This window comes from Mirounga leonina, unplaced genomic scaffold (assembly GCF_011800145.1).
Source record: "Mirounga leonina isolate KUSES-001 unplaced genomic scaffold, KU_Mleo_1.0 Mir_108, whole genome shotgun sequence".
Lineage (NCBI taxonomy): Eukaryota > Metazoa > Chordata > Mammalia > Carnivora > Phocidae > Mirounga > Mirounga leonina.
This window is the reverse complement of record NW_023270237.1, coordinates 5,261,300-5,278,485: the sequence shown is the minus strand read 5'-3', so window position 1 is coordinate 5,278,485 and position 17,186 is coordinate 5,261,300. Positions and strand designations below refer to the sequence as shown.

At 37.3% G+C, this 17,186-nt stretch overlaps 1 protein-coding gene across 2 annotated transcripts in view; it reads right to left on the bottom strand.

The window, feature by feature from the left end:
* The window catches only part of LOC118019692 (receptor expression-enhancing protein 3), a 99,180-nt gene that overhangs the window by 50,112 nt on the left and 31,882 nt on the right, over positions 1–17,186 (bottom strand). For both annotated transcript variants that reach the window (XM_035019110.1, XM_035019119.1), the window contains exon 2: positions 766–838. In XM_035019110.1, coding sequence (XP_034875001.1) covers positions 766–838 — 73 coding nt within the window. The remainder of the gene's footprint in view (positions 1–765; positions 839–17,186) is intronic.

The window sequence follows — 17,186 nt, the reverse complement described above, 5'->3', positions numbered from 1 at the left end:
AACATCTTTTCTCTAGCTTACTTTTTTTTAGAAAAAGAGCAGGAGAGTGAGAATCCTAAGCAGGCTCCATGACCCAGTGATCATGACCTGAGCTGAAATCAAGACTCCGATGCCAAACCGAGTCACCCAGGTGTCCCTCTCTAACTTACTTCTAATGGAGTATTTAACATATGTGTTAATTGACTTTACCTTATGGGTAAGGCTTCTGGTCAACAGTAGGCAATTAATAGCTAAGTTTTGGGGGAGTTAAAAATTATACGCAGACTTCCCACTGCGGGGGAACCCCTGTGTTATTGAAGCATCAACTGTAGAGGCTGATTTAAGAAGAAAAAAGACTGCAACTGTCAATAGTAATGAGGTATCTGTATATTTAAATCAATTAAAAAGCTATGAAAAAAGGAAAAAGGTTTGGGGTGAGAAAGAATTATGTTCTCAGTCTACCTATAAATTCACAGGCTAAAAAACAGACACCCCCCCCCCCAACTTCTTAAACTGGAACTTAGAGAAAATGAATAAGAGATCCAATTACCCATTTGGAAATCATACACTTACTCAAATGCCAACTGACAGTGAACTTTTTTTTTTGAAACTCTCCTTTGGAATTGTATTCAAAATTAGTTTATGAAGTTAATGAAGTTTAGTCTTTTTATTTATATAACATTTTTAACCAAAAACATTATCCCAGCTATTTCTAAAATGATTTTCTAGTCTTATATATCACAGATACATTAAGCTAGAATTAATCACTCATAAAACTATACTTACATATTCCTTCACGTTTTTGGTCTTCACAGCTTTGTATGAATAATATGCAGGATAAAGCATTCCAAACACCAACCTAAAAGTAAAAGTATGAGAAGACTAATCAAATACAATAATGCTTTTAACTACTTTCACCTAATACAAAAGTAGAAACTACATGGGAAACATACAATGGTGTATATTTGTATGAATGCAAATTTGTGTGCAGACTAAATCCACTCAGAAAGCAAAGTAAAAATATTCTCTCTCTTTTTTTTTAACAAAGAGGATTTCAATATTCTAGGTACAGTATCATGGGAAAAAATTTATATTTTAAAAATCATCATTTAAAAAAACTTTCTCATTGTACACCTGAAACTCTTAACACCGTTAATTAGACTTGAATTTAAAAATAAAGCCTTTGTCATCACAAAAAATGGTCTATGGTTTCTTGAATATTTGGAAAATGTAGAAAATCACCAAAAATAAAAATTGTCCCAACCCTACCAGAGAGAACTGCAGGCAACATTTTATTGTATGCAAATCCTACTTTTTGTCCACGTGTAATATTCCCAAAACCTAAATATAACACGTGTGTACACACACACAACCTGTAATACAAAAGTGGTCCTTTATTTTGAGACGTACTGGCTTCTAATTATAATAATGGTGCTGTCAATACCTGATATATTACAACATGCACTGAAATAGCTCTCTTTAAACATTTATAAAATGCCTAAATCATTAACAAGATTTAATTTAACACCATCTGTTAAGATTATTTTGCCAAATCACAGATCCAACAGATATGTACAATCACACATACCATGAAAGGACAGACCCAGAACCGGAACAACACCTATACATGGCTTACAGTTGGCATTTTCAGGTAATACACCATGGAGTTTTTTGCCCTCAAATATTCTACAGTACGTATTCTTTTTTTTTTTTTAAAGATTTTATTTATTTATTTGCGAGAGAGAATGAGAGACAGAGAGAGCATATGAGAGGGAGGAGGGTCAGAGGGAGAAGCAGACTCCCCACTGAGCAGGGAGCCCGATGCGGGACTCGATCCCGGGACTCCAGGATCATGACCTGAGCCGAAGGCAGTCGCTTAACCAACTGAGCCACCCAGGCACCCCTCTACAGTACGTATTCTTAATACCTTCATTACATTCCACATTGAGATTCCCTTAGTTTGTTTAAATAATCCCATATAATAGGTTTTTAGTTCATTTCCAGGTTTTTTCGATTGCGCAGAACATAAAAACAGTTCTCTGTCCATTGATATTCACTTCCTCGTTAGGATGTTACTGCTTCAAAAAGTACATACATTTTTATCTATCATCAAAATGCCCTCCAGAGAAGCAGTTCCACTTTACATTACTATACATGGCTGATCACTGGCATCATTATTTATTTATTTATTTATTTATTTATTTATTTATTTATTTATTTAAAAGATTTTATTTATTTATTTGAGACAGAGAGAATGAGAGACAGAAAGCATGAGAGGGGGGAGGGTCAGAGGGAGAAGCAGACTCCCTGCCGAGCAGGGAGCCCGATGTGAGACTCGATCCCGGGACTCCAGGATCATGACCTGAGCCGAAGGCAGTCGCTCAACCAACTGAGCCACCCAGGCACCCTGGCATCATTATTTAAAAAACAAAGTTCGCCACCTAAATGGGAGAAAAATCTTAATGTACATTCCTGAATACCAGTAAATATGATTTTCTTTTCAAGTGTTTACTGGCTTTTTGATGCACATGGTGTATGATATCCTGTTGTCTACTTTTCTGATCTATTTAAAAAAAATCTTTTGGAATAGTTTTAATTTTACAGCAACGTTGGGAATACACTATAGTTACCATAAACCCTAAGTGTTTCCCCTCTTATCTACATATTGCATTAGTATGGTACATTTGTCACAATTCACAAACCAATATTGATATATTATTAACTAAAGTCCATATTCTATTCAGATTGCTTTAGTTTTTACCTACCATCCTTTTTCTGACCCAAGATCCCATCCAGGATAGCACATTGTATTTACCTATCCTGTCTCCTTAGGTCCTCCTGGTTTAAAAAAAAAAAAAAAATTCTCAGACTTTCCTGGGGAAATGACTTTGACAAGTTTTGAGTATTGGTGAATATCGGAGGAGATCCCTTTACTGGAATTTGTCTGATGTTTTTCTCATGATTAAACTGAGGTATGAATTTTTGGGAGGAGGACCACAAGAGGTGAAGTACCATTTCATCCTATTATATCAAGGACACACTATCAACGTGATTTATCACTGTTGATGTTAACCCTGACCAGCAGGCTGAGGTAGTGTTTGTCAGACTTCACTGTGAGGTGACTTCCTACCCCAACCCTGTCCACACTGTATTCTTGGGAAGGAAGCTGCTATGCACAGGCCATACTTGAACCAGGGAATTATGTTCCACCTTCTTGAGTGGAGTATCAATGCAAATTATCTGAAATTTTTCTGCACAGGAGATTTATCTATTCTCCATTTATTTATTCAATGATTTATTTATATCAATATGGACTCCTATGTTTATTTTACACTTTGGGTTTTAATACAGTAGTACTTCATTTTGCTGCTCAAGGCTTTGAACACTGAGATCTTTCAGTTCGCTCCTGTGTCCCTCTGACAGACCTATAATTGTGAGTTTTTTTTTTTTTTTTTTAACAATGTATTACTTTCTGGCACTATATAATGCTCCAGACTCATCCAATGTATATCCTGCATCGTTCCTAGAATCAGTCATTTCTCCAAGGGGTCTTGGTTCCTTTCACTGGAGGGTGGTATTTAAGACCAAGTTCTGGGTGCTATACATGCTGGTACTGGAGTGTTGTAGATTCTAGGTCCTTCTTTATCTATTTTGCATATTAAGCAATTTTTGTCTAGGTTCTTGTTATCTTTTGATATTGTTTATAAGTTGTTTTGATATTGTTGTTTGATACTGTTTTGGTATTATTTACATATTGCTAAAAATACATGTTGAACTATGTTTGCTGGGCTGTCATTAAATAAATACCACAGAGGGGTGGCTGGGTGGCCACGGTCCTGTGATCGAACCTCACATCAGGCTCCCTGCTCAGCGGAGAGCCTGCTCCTCCCTCTCTCCCTCTGCTTCCCCTGCTTGTGCATTCTCTCTGTCAAGTAAATAAATAAAATATTTTTTAAAGTTTTTTTTTAAAGATTTTATTTATTTACTTGACAGAGAGAGAGAGTACAAGCAGGGGGAACGGCAGGGAGAGGGAGAAGCAGGCTCCTGCTGAGCAGAGAGCCCGACGTGGGGCTTGATCCCAGAACCCTGGGATCATGACCTGAGGGGAGGCAGATGCTTAACCGACTGAGCCACCCAGGGGCCCCTATAAATAAAACCTGAAAAAAAAAAAATACCACAGACTGGATGGCTTAAGCAGTAGATATTTATTTTCTCATAGCTAGAAGCTAGAAGGCCAAGAGCAAGGTGTTGGCGGTTTGGTTTCTTTTGAGGCCTTTCTCCTTGGACTGCAATGGTCACCTTCTCACTGTGTCCTCACATGGTCATCCCTTAATCGCTTTCTTTAATCTTTTATCTCCAAATACAGTTACATTCTGAGGTACTGGGGGTTAGGACTTCATATGAATTTGGGGGACACAATTCAGCCCATAATACCTATATTTATGAAGTTTTATATTAAATAGCTGTTTGTATTTAATATTAAATAAGCTTTTTCTTACACTGAGAATGAATATCTACATTTCTATATTCTTTGTTCATTTATAGTTTATTTTTTGGTGGGGGAGGGATAGTAAATACCTGTTGACTTTGTTATTCCTCACAAAAATGAACCCTGAGTTTGGGGCTGTTGTCACCAGTTCAAAGGAATACCAAGTCTTCTGCTGGGGATTTATCTTCACCACTGGAAGCCACATTAACAATCTCTGCCTTACCTAACAACACTACCCTGTGAAGGCTACTTTAGCAGAAGCCAATCCACAGACTCTGGATATAGGATTTTTAGCCTAGCCACAGAACCCAGGGCTTTATTTTTTTATTTATTTTTTTAAAAAAGATTTTATTTGTTTATTTGACAAGAGAGATAGATAGCGAGAGCAGGAACACAAGCAGGGGGAGTGGGAGAGGGAGAAGCAGGCTTCCCGCCGAGCAGGGAGCCCTATGTGGGGCTATATCCCAGGACCCTGGGATCATGACCTGAGCCGAAGGCAGACGCTTAACGACTGAGCCACCCAGGCGCCCGAACCCAGGGCTTTATGATTTAACACATGGCAACCCCTAAAAGGCACAGGGGTCATCCAGCCTAGTGAGTTCTGAGAAAGCAATAACCAAAACACAATTTCCAGGTCTGCGTGTTCATCCCCACTGCTGACACAAGGTACAAATCCCACAGTTAGCCGTCATAGTTCTAGTTTACATATTCGAGTTAATTTCAGTCCACTTAGTATTTCCCTTTAGAATTTGGATACAATCGATTATCTTCTATAGTCCCATGTCCTCTTGTACCACTGGATTTAAATTCAACATGACACTCTTCATTTCTGTCACTATATGATCTTTTGACTCCTCCTTCCTCTGCTATACTTATCTATCCAATCTCTAACCCAGTCCTGTTGGTTTTTCCTTGGTGAGAGTCCAAGAATCTATCTTCCTATTTTATTTTCAAACCCATGGCCAGTGATACATTTAGGCTCATGCCATCTCCTCTGACTTAACTGTATAATTACCTAACAAAAGCCTCTGGCTCCAATATCCAATCAATCTTCCTAATATACCTGCTGCACTGCCTTGCTTAAAGACTTCAATAGCTGGCCTCCTTACCGCCTTGTTGACCAGCCCCTGTGGCGGCCCATCAGAACATAATTTGAAAACCTCTTCCTTATGTAAGCCATCTGTTCCAACATGGTTTCCTCAATTTGCCTTTTTTTTTTTCTTGCTCCATTAATGCCTTTTTTCCTTCAAGATCTACCACTTCTCCATAGACTTCTAATTGTTTTGAATTTTAGAATTTTTCAGGATTAATCATTTTGCCTTTAATATATTCTAGATTATATTTTTTTAATGTAACTGACTTCCAAAACATAATTTTCTCACATATAGTAAGGATTTGGTACTAGTTGATACTATGCTTATAGGTGCGGTTTGGCTTCTTTCTTTGCTTTATTTTTTAACCTCTGTATTGAATAGAATCAGTCAAATGAATAAACACAATATCCCTTAACACCTAACTCTTGTAAGAGTAGAAAACAATAATGCATTTCATTTGGAACATGGGAAAGATTAAATGTCTTAATAAACAGTAGGACAATTTTTAAGGACCACCACTATTATAATTTATTACTGCTCTAATGTGAATATTACTGAGTAATTTATTACTAACATCTGTAATATTTTCTAGGCATTTTTTTTTTTTTCTGGTTTATTTTCTTTAATATTGAGTCTTACTCTGGATGTTTGCAATCTGGGAGGTCGGGCATAAAGCCAAAGCATGAGCATAGTGTATAAAATCAAGTAGTTTATTTTAAAAGGCCACCTACAAGATAAACTCATGGTTTGTAAAGAAAGTGTTTGCTACAAATAAAATTCACCTATAAATTTGAATACTGTTTCAGTTATAGAGGCAAGAAGAAATAGATACTCATTTCCTCTTAATCTTTTTTCTGCCTAAAGAGTGAAAACTTTGCCAAAATACTCATAATACCTTTCCCTCCCACTAAGGTAAAGTTTTCTATATGTACACTGGCTATACTGAAAAATTTATACTACTTTAAAAAGAAATTTTATGCAAATGTATAGTAGAGATGGCCCTTGTATCATATTTTATATACGAGAAATACTTGAAATGGCTATTTTCTGGACAGATGTTCAGACATAAATCTATCCTTCACCAAAATTGTCTTAGAGAAGAACAGTATTGTTCAAAGATGAGTCTCAGAAGCAATGAGTAAGAGTGCTTTTAGTACTAGAAGTAATAAAGTTCTTAATGCATAAAAGTTATCAGTATTTCATTAAAAACTGATTAAAGGTTTTCCTAATTAAGATTCTAAACACAGCTTACTCTAGAATTTTTAGAAGATGTAAAAGAGTAAAAAAAAGAATGACAAAATCAGTAGTAATTCCATTACTGAATGAACCATCTTTTTTGTTAAATGCTATTCCATACATTTATACATATTACAATTTTTATCAAATGTTCTCAAGTCTGACCTGCCATTCTCTTAACTCCTTTAAAAACCTTAAAGTACCAATAAAAGTTTAATAACAAAACTGACCAAGGGTTAATCTACATCTAAACAAGTTACAAAACACTAATTGTAAGGATTTAAACTTTTATTATTGCCATTCTTTTAAAAAATGATTATGAAATATTAGTCTACGGTATAGAAACAGAAGCATAGGGCGCCTGGGTGGCTCAGTTGGTTAAGCGACTGCCTTCGGCTCAGGTCATGATCCTGGAGTCCCGGGATCGAGTCCCGCATCGGGCTCCCTGCTCGGCAGGGAGTCTGCTTCTCCCTCTGATCCTCCTCCCTCTCATGCTCTCTGTCTCTCATTCTCTCTCTCTCAAATAAATAAATAAAATCTTAAAAAAAAAAAAAGAAACAAGCGTATTAATATAATCCCCCTATACCTATCACCCAGTTTTAAGAATTGCTAACATTGATCCTTAACATTTTGGCATTATCTTTTCCAGTTTTTTCTACAATATCTTAAAAAACACACTATTTTAAAACATAATTAACATATTTAAAGACAATATTTTAGGAACAATATTTTATAACAGAATTAAAATATAATTAAAACATAATTAACTGACATCTTAGAGCATATAGATTTTCCTGCCCTTTCACTAAATGGGATATTAACGAGCATTTTCTTACATCTTTACAAATCCTTAAAGAATGTCATTTAAAAACTGCAGGGTATAATATTCCCTCATATGGATGAAAATCATTCAAATCCTTTCCTGTGTTTACTATTTTAATGAATGCTATGATGAACAATCTTTCTATGATTACTTATAAGAGCAATTTTTGACATTTATACGAGGCAGGATATTAAGCACTTTTCATATATTGCTGTACTTAATTCTCACAATGATACCCAGGGATAGGTACTATTTTCATACCTATTTTACAGATGTGAAGACTGAGGCTGACAGAAGTTAAACTAATGTCATACACCTTGTAAGTTTATTTTCTGGATTCAAAGCATGCACTCTCATTCCAAAATCCACATTTAAAAATCAGTGTTTGTTTTCTAATGACATCCTACAAATGGAATTAACTAGGTCAAAGGGTTTAAAATTTCAAGGGTTTTGTTAACATTACCAAATGTTTTTTATTTCTATTTATTTATTTATTTATTTTAGATTATTTATTTATTTATTTATTTGAGAGAGAGAGGATCAGAGAGATCACATGAGAGGGGAGAGGGTCAGAGGGAGAAGTAGACTCCCCGCTGAGCAGGGAGCGCGATGTGGGACTCGATCCCGGGACTCCAGGATCATGACCTGAGCCGAAGGCAGCCGCTTAACCAACTGAGCCACTCAGGCGCCCCCATTACCAAATGTTTTTTAGAAGAGTGGCATCAATTTATATTCTTACAAGGAAATACTCATTTAAGGACTACTTTTAATAGGATTAGAAAAATCAAACAGATAGTAGGCATGACTACACAGATGAACTGTGTTTCTAAGATATGGATTAGAACAATCATGCAGTGTATCATTACTAAAAAAAAATAAAAAAATCCCAAAACATTATAGCTAATGATATTAACATTTCTGAACTATTTTAATTTCCCTTAAGACTGTCTTTAGATAATAAATTCCCTCTTTAATAATATAAGAGAATTTAAATCGTAGTTTGTTAAAAGTAAATGCAACAAATAGCTGATTGCCGATAATCTAAACTATATAATACTAATGGGTAAGACAATGCTCCTATAGGAATTACTTGGCAAATTCTCCTTATTCCACTGCTTTTAGAATCATACTCCCAAACAAATAAAAAATAGTAATGATAGTGTTCTATTAGACTAAAGAACTAAAAACAACTCAATGAGACTAGAGATAAATGGGATACCAAATATTAAGATGACAAAATAAACTATAGAATCAAAAATCAGAATGATGAAAGACAAATGGACGAGGCTGTTAGGATGAGTCAGTGACAGTTAACATAGATACTGTATACACTCTCAAAGAGCAATACAAAATACAACACTCCAGGCCCTTATCAAAGACTATGGGGGTGAATGGCTGGCTTAGTCAGTACAGTGTGGCACTCTTGATCTCAGGGTTCAAGCTCCACGTTGGATGTAGAGATTACTTAAAAACACAATCTTAAAAAAAAAAAAAAAAGACTATAAAGCCCATTTGTCTGTAATCCACTTTACATTAGAAACTGAGACCAGTGAAATTTACATAAGATAGCCTGATCTAAGGATGGCAAAAATGCAGAAGTTTCTCTGCTGTTCTTCATTCCTGTGACCCAGACAGATAGCCAGTCATTCCTATACTCCCTTCTGCTGACACTGGCCTCAGAATCCTCTTCAACACAGCACCATAAACTCACTCACACCAACAAAGGACAGGAGCTGAGTAGGCTTATTTGCCATGGTTTGTCATCCTTGTTCTAAATCTTTATTCCTTTAGGTGGTGTCATTCCAAATTTGAATCAAGCTTGATCACCTGTTTATATTTTACGAAAAATAGGAGGGTAACAGTTTAGACTGTTATACCTATCTCCTTTAGGAGAAAAATCATTTCAACTGAGATGCTTTTTAATATCACATTCTTATTTTTTCTTGAAGTACAGGAATCCCATGGCTATAAATAGTAGAGGAATAGTGTTCAGGGCATTGTCTATTAGTATCCCTATATATGAATTTTCACGTATGAGATTTACTTTGGAACTCAGTACAATGCAATGTTTAGCATTCTTTGAGAAAATGATGACCTTCCTTCCCTCTGATAAAAACATTATTCCCTCTCTCTCCACACCCCCCACTGATTGTCAGGAAGCTCAGAAGCAAAATCTGTTCTTCAACTTTATCAATTATGGTGAACTTTAAGACTGGCATATTTGTATTTACAAATTCTGACTTTCTACTTTGCAATTTTCTTTCTAGCAGTAACTCTTATTTTTCTTTACATTTTCACATATACATTTGGCAAAAGATTTCTCAAATCATTTCAAAGAATGGAACAGCATATAAATTAATAGTTAGAAAACAGTAATCACTGCTCTTTTGCACAAAAGCAGCTTAACGGTGCCAGAGAACCAAGAAAAACATTTTTACTTTAGGTAGCTAGTAGCTAACAACCACTGGTGATTCCTCAACTTAGACACACATCAAAATCACCTGGAGAGCTGCTTCTTTAACACTGTTTTTTTGTTGTTACTCATAAATTTAACATAGGTAACTAACTGAAAGAACATAAGAATGCAAATGCAAAGTAAAAGTCTTCCTCAATTTTGAAACACTCTAGTTCCCCAAAGATAAGCATGGAAATAGTTTTTTGGGTATTCTATGGTAAAATAATTTGAATATATAAAACATTAAAAGCCAACAGTAAATTTTCAAACTCCTCATTTTCTAGTTATCTTACTACATTTTATATGGTCTTGGAAGTTATTTGCATCTATTGTGTGTATATGGTGGAAATGCTCTTTGTGGCGGGTCGCTCTTCCCAGCTCCAAATTCAGTGACCTCACATTGGTAGCTTGAAATAGGCCATTACTATGGGGAGAATTTACATCAGGGAAATTAACAAATGATAGGAATCAGTCCTCTTTCCCCCGTAGTTAAGCATTAGCAGCACACCAGCGCTTATGTGTTTCAGCCAAGGGAAACTAGAGTATCAGAAAAACCATGAAACACCATATGTACAGGGAATTCACAGAATTTGCTGGAACAAAAAAAGGCAGGTTATTATGGCAACCAAGTTTATAAAGGGCTCCATGTGAGATAGAGAAAAAGGGCAAACGTTTTCTGCCCTTTATCACAATTCACTTTAATTCTGTTTATTAGGTCTCTAATCTTAACAAAGACTCTCGTGAATTTTCAAAATAGGATCAGAATCTTAAAGGATAAGGTATCCTAGAAACCGTGTATCTTACAACAATGCCTTCTTAGGAACTTCAAATAAAACAGATGTGAATAAAAGGCAAATATAATCAAGCTGTCCTTACAGAACTTAATTTCATTGATTGTGGAATCCTCTGAGGAATCCTCAAGCCCTTCTGAATTATTATTATTTTTTTTTTTGCGAGGGAGAAAGAGATGGAGAGAGCATGTGCATGGAGGGGGGCAGGTGTGCAGTGGGAGAGGGAGGGAGAGAATCTTAAGCAGTCTCCACATTCAGCCCGGAGCCCATGCGGGGCTCGATCCCAGGACCCCAAGATCATGACCTGAGCCAAAAACCAAGAGTTGGACTCTTTTTTTTTTTTAAAGATTTTATTTATTTATATGAGAGAGAGAATGAGATAGAGAGCATGAGAGGGGGGAGGGTCAGAGAGAGAGGCAGACTCCCTGCTGAGCAGGGAGCCCGACACGGAACTCGATCCCGGGACTCCAGGATCATGACCTGAGCCGAAGGCAGTCGCTTAACCAACTGAGCCACCCAGGCGCCCAAGAGTTGGACTCTTAACTGACTGAGCCACCCAGGCACGCCTCCTTCCGAACTATTTGAAAAGCATCCTCTACAAATGGTTTAGCTCCCAAATGTGTCTATGTATAAGAACCAATTGGGAATGAGAATCTTTGGAAGTGGGGGTCCAAGAATTTGAATTTCTGAGTTCTGCATCTTCAGCAAACCTAAAGTGTGACAATATTCTTAGTTTGGTTTTGGATTAAAACTGATTGTGATTAAGCAATGTGCTGTCAGTATCGTATGCTGGTTTCGGTCTAACTGAATTTTTTAAAGAAATGTGAAAATAACAATAGGTTATCTTAACTTTTACCAAAAATCTATCCTTGCTCAGACACTAAAATATAAGAGATTGTAAGGAAAAGAGAGTTATAATACACTAAAATTTAATATCTAATAAATATTAAAATATTTAAGTTTAATCTTTGAAAATAATGAATTTATGCCTGTTTAAGGCCAAATGATTGCAACTAGTGCAAGGCCCAATAATAACACACTGTACCTGTGTATATTCTTCCTACTTGAGTCATTATGCCGCTGATTAAGCTGCCATTGTGGAGCTGAATTTTGCACATGATCACTGCCAAAATAATACATAACTTCCGTCCTCCACAAATTTTGAGAAAGATCTGTTGCTAAGAATTTCTGCTAGTAGAGAATTCCCATTCCGTAATACAACAGTGAAGTGGCCATCAGGTAACGACAGTCTTGAAGAAAATTATGAAAATTACATACAGAAACAAAAAAGTCAAACCCATGAGAAAACCCGAAATCCTGAATTCTGTAACCAATGACACAAGTTTAAAACTGCCAAGGAGAGCTAAAGACAGTAAAAATTCCTTTGAAAGACCTTATGCATGTTTTAATTATAGTCATCAAGCACTAGGAAGCTTGGAATTTTCATGTTGTCAGAGCCGAACTTCTAATTTTACTGCAGAGCTTCTCATTTCTACTCTAAAAGGAGAGCTGAAGATAACAGTGGGGAAAGAAATTGGTCCACAGCAGATCAGACTTGTACTTCATCCTCTCACTCTCTCCCCTAGCCACCCCCATCCCCCACCACTAGGGCCTACTACGTGCTAGACCCTAACGAAAGAAAAATGTTGAAAAACTATGCTGAACTCAACAGAGTACATTACAGAACCAGGGGCTGGAAACCCTTGCAGCCCTCAAGTAACCTTGCATCCTGTGGGCAGAGTTCCACAGAATGTGGGGACCATCATCTGTTAGTTATGTGAACCAATCTCCAGCATTCCCCAGTTTACCTGGTGTCACTCACTACAAATCAACTCCTAGATGATAAACAGAAGGCTCAGAGACATTAAGGAACTTCTGAATTAAGCATCCAGCAAGCGTCAAAGCCAAAACATAATAAGCACAAAACTTCTAATTTTAAGAGTTGTGCTCTTCCTTTTAGAGCAAACAACACTTTGTACTTCATATAATGTATAACCCATTGCAAGCAATATTCAGAAGTTACCTAAGTAATTGGGACCTGCCAATACACTACTGTCATGTGTAAAAAGATGTCTGAGACCCATTTTTTGATTGTGCACAAAGTCTACATGGAGGAATACCACCATCTTTAGGCAACATTTACATGCTCTCCAATTTCTATGAAACTGGTTAGGTGCCTATACTAAATGGGGTTAAGAATTACTCTCGACCATCTGACCAACCCCAGACTCCTGAGTTAACTCTGAACTCAGAGAACTGCTTTTTTCATTTAGCCTCTTCAGCACAGGATATGTTGAAACCCAAACGTAGCATTAAAACTCCGTGGACATTAAAGATAACAAGAGTTTAGTTGCAATCTAAGGTTTAAAAAAAAGCTTCTGGGGAAGAAAAAATAACACACAAACCACTTTTGAAAATGCTGGGAAATTTTTCTCTTTTAAAATACATGCCTCTACAAATGAGTAAAGAAAGCCATAAATCTGGACTCTGTCTTGGTTTGTGCAGTTCATTGGGTACCACATGACTATGAAGCGAACTTCCCTGAACTGAATGCAGATCTAAAAGTGCTGCCAAGTCCTCCCATCGGACGCTTCCGTGTGGCTTGGGTTGCATGGCAGTCAACTCCACTCACCTCACAGATGAATGTTGTCAACTCTTCCAGGCCCCACCCACCCTAATGGGAATTTAATATTCTGCTTTAAAATCATCTTAATTCCTCTCCAGTGCACAAGACCAGGTATCACTGATGACATACTATGTACTAGGCACTGCATCTTCTAGCACTAAGGATACATCTGTGAACTCTCCATTGCTTTTTTTCTTTTTTTGTAAAGATTTTATTTATTTCTTGATAGAGAGAGACACAGCGAGAGAGGGAACACAAGCAGGGGGAGTGGGAGAGGGAGAAGCAGGCTTCCTGCAGAGCAGGGAGCCCAATGTGGGGCTATATCCCAGGACCCTGGGACCATGACCTGAGCTGAAGGCAGACGCTTAACGACTGAGCCACCCAGGCGCCCCTCTCCATTGCTTTTTAATTAAAACTAAATTTGCAATGATTTGGAAATCAAAGCATTCCACTTTCATATTTCTTAAACCACTTCACTTCATTTGTTCAAATCTTTCTAGTACCTACGGTATCTCCAACTTAGTGATTTTTTCCCCCCTCATGCCTTACCCTAGAGCTAGAACAGTCTCCCTCTTTTTAGGGGCACCCTACATGGTACGACCGCTCATTAATGAGGTTGAAAGGTTTGGTCTCCTTATTTTTTATAGCAAACAATTAATAGAAATTTTAATGTTCCGGTTATTTTTGTAATTTAAACGTAAAAGAATTAAAAATGATTTTTTTATGTTCTCTCTTGGGTGGTCAACTGATTAGAGAATGTCTAAGCCCTTTTTTTGTATAGGAATATTAGAGGGGGAACTTTATACTATCTTGGGCAACTCACCAACAGAAAAGGAAAGCAAACATGTGCCACAAGAACTACACCACCACCTAATTTAATCCTGACATCAGTAATTACAGCACAAAACCAGCATGCTGGCTGGATGGTACTACCAAGCCCTCGGCCTCTTTTGAAACATCAGACGTTGTTTCACAAAAAGCAGTTTTGGATGACCCTACTGCCATTTTTGAGAAATGGTATAGTCTCTACCAACTGTGACTTTGCTGATTTCCCTCCTTAAAAAAAACATACCCAAGTGATTAAACAAAGGGCAGTTGATCTAGCCATTCTAAAGAAAGGGGTGTTACAATTCCTCCTCAAGGGAATGTTGTATGTTAAGGAGACTGAAGAGAAATGACGAATGCAATGTGTCATCTTTGATTGGCTTCTGCATTAAGAACAACAGGGCAGCTACAGGAGGAATTATTAGGGCAACTTGAGCAATCTGAATATGAACTGTACTTTAGGTGTTAATATCTCATCAATGTTATATTTTTTAGGTGATATTAGTCCTGGGCTATATAGAAGAATGCCCTTGTTTAGGAGACCTAATAATTAGGACTGAGTGTCACAATGTCTTCAACTTTCTAAAAAAAATTTTTTTTAAAAAGATTTATTTATTTATTTATTTGACAGAGAGAGAGAGAGACACAGTGAGAGAGGGAACACAAGCAGGGGGAGTGGGAGAGGGAGAAGCAGGCTTCCCCCGGAGCAGGGAGCCCGATGCGGGGCTCGATCCCAGGACCCCGGGATCATGACCTGAGCCGAAGGCAGACACTTAACGATTGAGCCACTAAGGCACCCTAAAAATTTTTAATTTTAATATAGATTTAGATTTACAGAAAAATTGTGACGATAGTATAGATAGTTCCCATCTATCACACACGCAGTTTCCCCTATTAGAATCTTATATTAGAATGGAACATTTGCACAATTGATGAACCATTAATAATACACTAGTATTAATTAAAGTCCATACTTCATTCAGATTTGCTTAGTTTCTATATCTATCTAGTCTAGGATACCATCTGGGATCCCACCCCATTTACCACATTACATTTAATCATCATGTCTCCCTAGCTCCTCAGAAAGTTTCTCAAGTCTTTCTTATTTTTGATGACTTGATAGTTAGGAGTGCTGGTCAAGTATTTTTTAGAATGACTGTCAGTTGGGATTTTTCCTTTGTTTTTGTCAGAATTTGATTGGGGATAAGGGTTTTTGGTGGGTTTATCACAAACATGGTATGACATCTTCATCACGTATCAAGAATATGTTCAATTAGGGGCGCCTGGGTGGCTCAGTAGTTAAGCGTCTGCCTTCGGCTCAGGTCATGATCCCAGGGTCCTGGGATCGAGCCTCACATAGGGCTCCCTGCTCGGCGGGAAGCCTGCTTCTCCCTCTCCCACTCCCCCTGCTTGTGTTCCCTCTCTGTCTCTCTCTGTCAAATAAATAAATAAAATCTTAAAAAAAAAAAAAAGAATATGTTCAATTAGCATGACTTCATCACTTATGACGTTAACCTTGATCACTTGATTGCAGCAGTGTTTGTCAGGAAAGTTACTAAACACCCCCCTGAAACCCTGCCCCACTTCCAATACCATATTTTTTGGAAGAAAATCACTATATACAACCTGCTTATGGAGTGGCAAGTTATGTTCTACCACCTTGAGGGCAGAGTATCTACATACATTATTGAGAATTCTCCTGCATGGGACATTTTCTATTTCCCCCATTCATTTATTCAATCATTATTTATATCAGTATGAACTCATGGGTATTTATTGTACACTTTGGGTTCTATTACAATAGTGTTTTATTTTGTTGTTCAAATTGTTCGAGATTTGGTCATTGGGATCTCTTTCAGTTGGCTCCTATGTCCCTTTGACATACACCACCATTGTTTTTATTTTTATCTTTTTTGAGCACTTCGTTACTTTCTGGCACTACAAGATGGTCCAGGCTCATCCTGTATACTTTTTGTCCCATTCCTAAAATCAGCAGTTTTGCCAAGGAGCCCTGGTTCCTTTTACTGGAAATTTTTGTGAAACTAAGATCTGGGTGGTGGGCATGCTACTACTAGAGTATTATTCTCATTTTTTTTTTAAAGATTTATTTACTTATTTATTAGAGAGAGAGAGCATGAGAGGGGGGAAGGGCAGAGGGAGAAACAGACTCCCCGCCGAGCAAGGAGCCCGATGTGGGACTCGATCCCGGGACTCCAGGATCATGACCTGAGCCGAAGGCAGTCGCTTAACCAACTGAGCCACTCAGGCGCCCTCTCATTTTTTTTTTTTTTTAAGATTTTATTTATTTGAGAGAGAGAGAGAGTGAGAGCACACAAGTGGGAGGAGGAGCAGAGGGAGAGGGAGAAGCAGACTCCTCACTGAGCAGGGAGCCCACAGCAGAGCTCAATCCCAGGACCCTGAGATCAGAATCTGAGCCAAAAGCAGACACTTACCTGAGCCACCCAGGCGCCCCCTTACTAGAGTATTATTGATTCTAGGCCCTCGTTGTCTATTTTATATCTTAACCAATATTTTTCTAGTATATTATCTTTTGATTTTGTTTATGAATTTTGTTAACATGAACATGTTTGTGAAACTTTATATTAAATAAATTTGCATTTGTATTTTTGTATTTTTTTTTTTTTTACCTTTTCTTATAGTGAGAGCAAGTAAACAGCTCTTTTTAGTTCATTTACAGTTTATTTAATTTCTCGTGGTGGGGGAATGGGCAATAAATCCCTGGTGATTTTGTTATCACTCACAAAGATGAACCCTGGGTTTGAGGCTGATGTCACCAGCTCAAAGGAATACCAAGTCTTCTGCTGGGGATTTATCTTCACCACTGGAAGCCACATTATTAACAATTTC